Source organism: Mandrillus leucophaeus, unplaced genomic scaffold, assembly GCF_000951045.1.
Source record: "Mandrillus leucophaeus isolate KB7577 unplaced genomic scaffold, Mleu.le_1.0 Scaffold420, whole genome shotgun sequence".
Taxonomy (NCBI): Eukaryota; Metazoa; Chordata; class Mammalia; order Primates; family Cercopithecidae; genus Mandrillus; species Mandrillus leucophaeus.
In genome coordinates this window covers 21,489-26,557 of record NW_012104477.1, presented here as the reverse complement: position 1 = coordinate 26,557, position 5,069 = coordinate 21,489, and the positions used below count along the sequence as shown (strand labels likewise).

General features: G+C 38.5%; 1 protein-coding gene across 2 annotated transcripts in view; it reads right to left on the bottom strand.

The window, feature by feature from the left end:
* Positions 1-5,069, bottom strand: part of TSG101 (tumor susceptibility 101) — a 64,410-nt gene that overhangs the window by 50,491 nt on the left and 8,850 nt on the right. For both annotated transcript variants that reach the window (XM_011992912.1, XM_011992911.1), the window contains exons 3-4: positions 2,263-2,328; positions 834-997 (exon numbers count right to left, since the gene is read on the bottom strand). In XM_011992912.1, the coding sequence (XP_011848302.1) occupies positions 834-997; positions 2,263-2,328 (230 nt within the window). The remainder of the gene's footprint in view (positions 1-833; positions 998-2,262; positions 2,329-5,069) is intronic.

Here is a 5,069-nt window from a genome sequence, read left to right as displayed (position 1 = left end):
CCCAGCACTTTAGGAGGCCGAGGTGGGTGGATCACTTGAGGTCAGGAGTTCGAGAACAGCCTCACCAACATGGTGAAACCCCATCTCTACTAAAATACAAAACTTAGCCAGGCATGGTGGGCAGGCGCCTGTAATCTCAGCTACTAGGGAGGCTGAAGCAGGAGAATCGCTTGAACCTGGGAGGTGGAGGTTACAGTGAGCTGAGATTGTGCCACTGTCCTCCAGCCTGGGTGACAGAGTGTGAAACTCTGTCTCGAGAAAAAAAAAAAAAAATCAGTAGGTACCACCCTGGGGGAAAAGTTACTGGCAGAAGCGCCTTTTCTCTACAGAATCTTGGCCATCCATGTCTTGATTGCCTAAACAGCTTTCCAAAACCTTTCAACAGGTGTTGTTTGTATTTTCTCTTGCTTTTCTAGTTACTTTTCATAGGAACATTAATCTGTTACAGTTACATTACCAGACACAGGAACAGAAGTTTCCTACTATTATTCTTGACAGAAATGCTTTGAGTAATGAGATCTGAATTCCATAACTACCCCACCAGCATACTATTTTTTAAAATGCACTTCCTACTATGTGAATCCTGCCTATTTTAAAAGGTTCAACTCAAGCAAATAAAATAGTGAATATAAGTATTCTGAAAATTACAAAGCTCTACACAAACCCATTTCTTTTAGTGAGCCTTTTCTAATTTACCCTCAACTCAGTGATTAGTCCATTATTTGAACTTATCTACCCTACTTGGAATCCTCTTTGAGGGCTAAAAGAAAGCAGATGCTAGTGAGCAAAATATATAAAACATAACTAATTCACAGAACACTATTAATACTTACGTGTTTCCATTCATGTAGATAAGGAAGATATATCTTCCCATTTGCATCAACATGCTTTCCCGTTTTAATAGTCATTGAACTAGTAGGCTTAACAAAACAGATAGGGGGATTATATGGGTATGTGTCCAGTAGCCATAGGCATATTGGAATATTATATGTATTACCTGAAAAAGAAAGAGAAACTTCAATTACTCTATTTTTATCATTTTTAAATTGAAGAATGGTTAAAGGAATACAGGTTTAGTTTAGATACAATTTATGCATACATCCGCACCCCCCCCATACCTATTTCCCCCAGCAGAATTTATTTCCTGAGGGGAATAGCAAAGTCAGTAATGTTAAATTTTACTCAGTCTTCCCTAAATTCACACTCGCTTTATACAACGCTGATGCTCAATTAACTGTTTTTTCCCTCTGCTTGTTATGAATGATTGACTTATTATTTAATAGTGGCTCAAATGTCACTTAAACTGTGATCTTCCCATGTGGCCTTCTTCTCCTCTGTAATCTCATAGCACTTTTTCATTTTATAACTCTATAGCAGTTACAGAATAGTGTAAATATCTATCTGTTCCCTTTGTTTCCCCTATTAGTGGAGTTCTTCCAGAAGAGGTACATCCTTTATTCATCTTTGTATCCATAGCTCCTCTCCTTATTGCCTTATGCATAGCAGGTACTATGTGAAATCACTGGGTAAAGGACATAGGTCTTAGCTAGTTACGAGGAATAATTAACAAACAGAGCTGTCCAAAAACAAAATGGTCTCGCATGAAGCTAAATGCTTCCTCACCACTAAGTATTTCAGCAGAGGGTGAAAGACAGGCTAACAGAGATCAATTATCTACCATTAGTATTAGCGCCAACATCACAACCGTAAATAACAGCTACTTTTAACTGTCTCCTTATTACATTCAAGGCTCTGTGCCAAGTCCTTCACATTCGTTAACGAATAAATGCTCATTTCCCCAAGTTAGGTACTATTATCTAAATGTCAAAGATGTCCATCTATAACATGTAACAGAACTGCTAAGATTATAGAGCAAGAACTCAAACATAACTCTGTCCTGACTTTGAAGCCTGTATCTTAAGCTTCCCACTGTCAGGAAAGTTTGAATGGTGTAGGAGGCTGAACCAGGAGGCAAGTAAGATCCCTTTCTAGTTCTAAAATTCTTTGATTCTGTGAAACATTAAACTCCTCTGGTGAACTTAGGCACTTATTTGTTCATACATCCTGGTAAGGAAGTTTTAAGAAAGTTGAAAATGTTAGGTGTTGCTGCCAAATGAACTTCAATTTGAATAGAAGTTAAAATCTATATCAGCATGAAAGCCATGAGAAAGTAGGTTTAATTTACTTATAACTCTTTGGCAACATATTTATTATGTATTCAAAATACATCTAGCTGGAAACCTAATAACATAAGACATTTACCTCTATAAGGCACAGGAATTGTTCCAGTGAGGTTCATTAGTTCCCTGGAACTGCCATCATTAAAAACTGAAAGGAAAGAACAATGATTTAATCATGAGCATTTTTTTTAGATACTCTCATAGGTTATTCTTTCAGAAAGACTGGTTAAAATTCATTTTTATCCTTGAAAGGGGCTGACCTGTCAATGTATCATCCATCCTGTCCAATAACTAACAATTCTTTGTTGATTCACTCAATGTCATTGATCAGCTCTTTTTTGTTTTTTTTCAGATGGAGTCTCGCCCTGTCGCCCAGGCTGGAGTGCAATGGTGCGATGTTGGCTCACTGAAACCTCTGCCTCCCAGGTTCAAGCGATTCTCCTGCCTCAGCCTCCTGAGTAGTTGGGATTACAGGCGCGTGCCACCACACCTGGCTAATTTTTTGTATCTTTAGTAGAGACAGTGCTTCACCATGCTGGCCAGGTTGGTCTCGAACTCCTAACCTCGTGATCCATCCGCCTTGGCCTCCCAAAGTGCTGGGATTACAGGTGTGAGTCACTTTTAAAACTATTTAAATATCACTATCGGCCAGGCGCAGTGGCTTGCGCCTGTAATCCCAGCACTTTGGAAGGCCAAGGCAGGCAGATCACCTGAGATTGGGAGTTTGAGACCAGCCTAACCAACATGGAGAAACCCCATCCCCACTAAAAATACAAAATTAGCCAGGCGTGGTGGCACATGCCTGTAATCCCAGCTACTCGGGAGGCTGAGGCAGGAGAATGCTTGAACCCGGGAGGCAGAGGTTGCAGTGAGCCAAGATTGTACCACTGCATTCCAGCCTGGGCAACAAGAGCAAAACTCCACTGCAAAACAAACAAACAAACAAACAAACAAAAAACACTATCAAACAATACCATACTAAATGTTCACCTAATGTCATTATACTTTAGAGATCTCTAGACATTTATCCAGACTGTCACTCACAGTTATTTATTATTGTTTTTTGGAGACAGGGTCTTGCTATGTTGTGCAGGCTATCCTCAAACTCTAGGCTTAAGCAATCCTCCCACCTCAGCCTTCTGAGTAGCTGGGACTATAGGCGTGCACTATCATGCCCAGCTTTTTTTTCTATTTTTTAGAAATGGGGTCTCACTAAGTTGTCCAGGCTGGACCTGAACTCCTGGACTCAAGTGATCTCCTGGCCGCAGCCTCCTCAGCCAGTATTAAAATGAAAAAAAGAAAAGTTCATAGCCAAATGTAGACAATTTCTTTTAATCTGTATTTCTCATACCCCACATATTTTTCTATCTATAATTTATGTCTATACTTAATACAGCACATAGTTTGTATTGGACAGCTATTATTTCCAACAATGATTTGGAATTAACACTATACACATAGGGGAAAGGTTGTAATGTGCAGTACAAAAACATAGAACTATAGCCATCTACTGTGCAATGTTTGGGTCAACAATGGACTGCATATAAGACATTGGTCCCATAAGATTACTATACTGTATTTTTAATGTAACTTTTCTATAGTTAGATACAAAAATACCATTGTGTTACAACTGCCTATGGTATGCAGTACAGTAACATCTGGTATAGGTTGTAACCTAGGAGCAACAGGCATGCCATATAACCTAGGTGTGTAGTAGGATATACCATTTAGGTTTGTCTAAGTACATTCAATGATGAAATCGCCTAATAATGCATTTCTCAGACCATATCTCTATCACTACAAAATGCATGACCGTACATTGTTGACCTTTGTTCTTTTACTTACTGTTGACGAATGTAAGCTACACTGCAATGTATTCTGATTTTGTGCATTTTAAAAAAGAAAACCACCTTATATAAATATGGGGCTTTGTTTATTCTAAAAGAATTTGGTAACAGTGATTTACACTTGGTCCAGCCATATGAAACTACACAAGATTTGATAAGGGAGTCTTTGTCAGTTTTGATCAAAACTGTCATGTGGACAGAAATAAGGTAGGCTGAGATGAGAAGGAATTGTGACCTAGGTTTGGAAGAGGACTTTGGGTTCATGTCTTTATTGTTTCAGGAATGCAGAACTGATTGCCCCTCTGTTCCTTCCCACCTCTCTTCACCAGTTTCCTAATGTTTTCAAAGCCTTGGAAGCAAGTGAAATTTAGAAAGTCTCAGCTACAAAATTCAGTTCCTTGCCTTCAGAGTTAAGGGTCTTACAGTGGACAAGCAGCAGCATGGGTTTTCCCTCAGCCCAGGCATATTAAGTATTTTCAAGGAGACATGGTAGAAGAGATTATGTTAGGATTTGGCAGGGACAGAAAAGACTATTTTAAAAAAAGGGAAACTCCAAGCATTGTCATGTCTTACAACTTTGTCTCAATAGAAAGTAGAGACAAACTGACATGCTTACCTACTCTATAGAATTAAAGACCACATTAAATAATATTTTCCTCAACTATAAAATGAAAGGGACAGTCCAGAGTATAGTTTTGCAAAATGTGTTCCTGAAAATATAAAGAGACACTATGGGGACAGGGAGGTTCAGCAGTTAAATAACTTTAGGATGTATTATACAATATATTCTTGCTCATCTCAGTGATACACAACACATTAGCATATTAAAGGCTCTGAGAAATCTTCATGCAATAAAACTCAATTTTGTTTAATCCATAAGTTGCTCAAGCTTAACTATAGAATTCTGCCTCTACCCCTATCCCCAGCACAACTAAGGGTCTAGAGACAAAACTTTGGGAAATGGACTAAGCTATCTTTAACATGCCCTCCTAGGTTTAAATTTGCATAGTTCTATGTTAGTAGTTGTTTTTTTTTTTTTTTT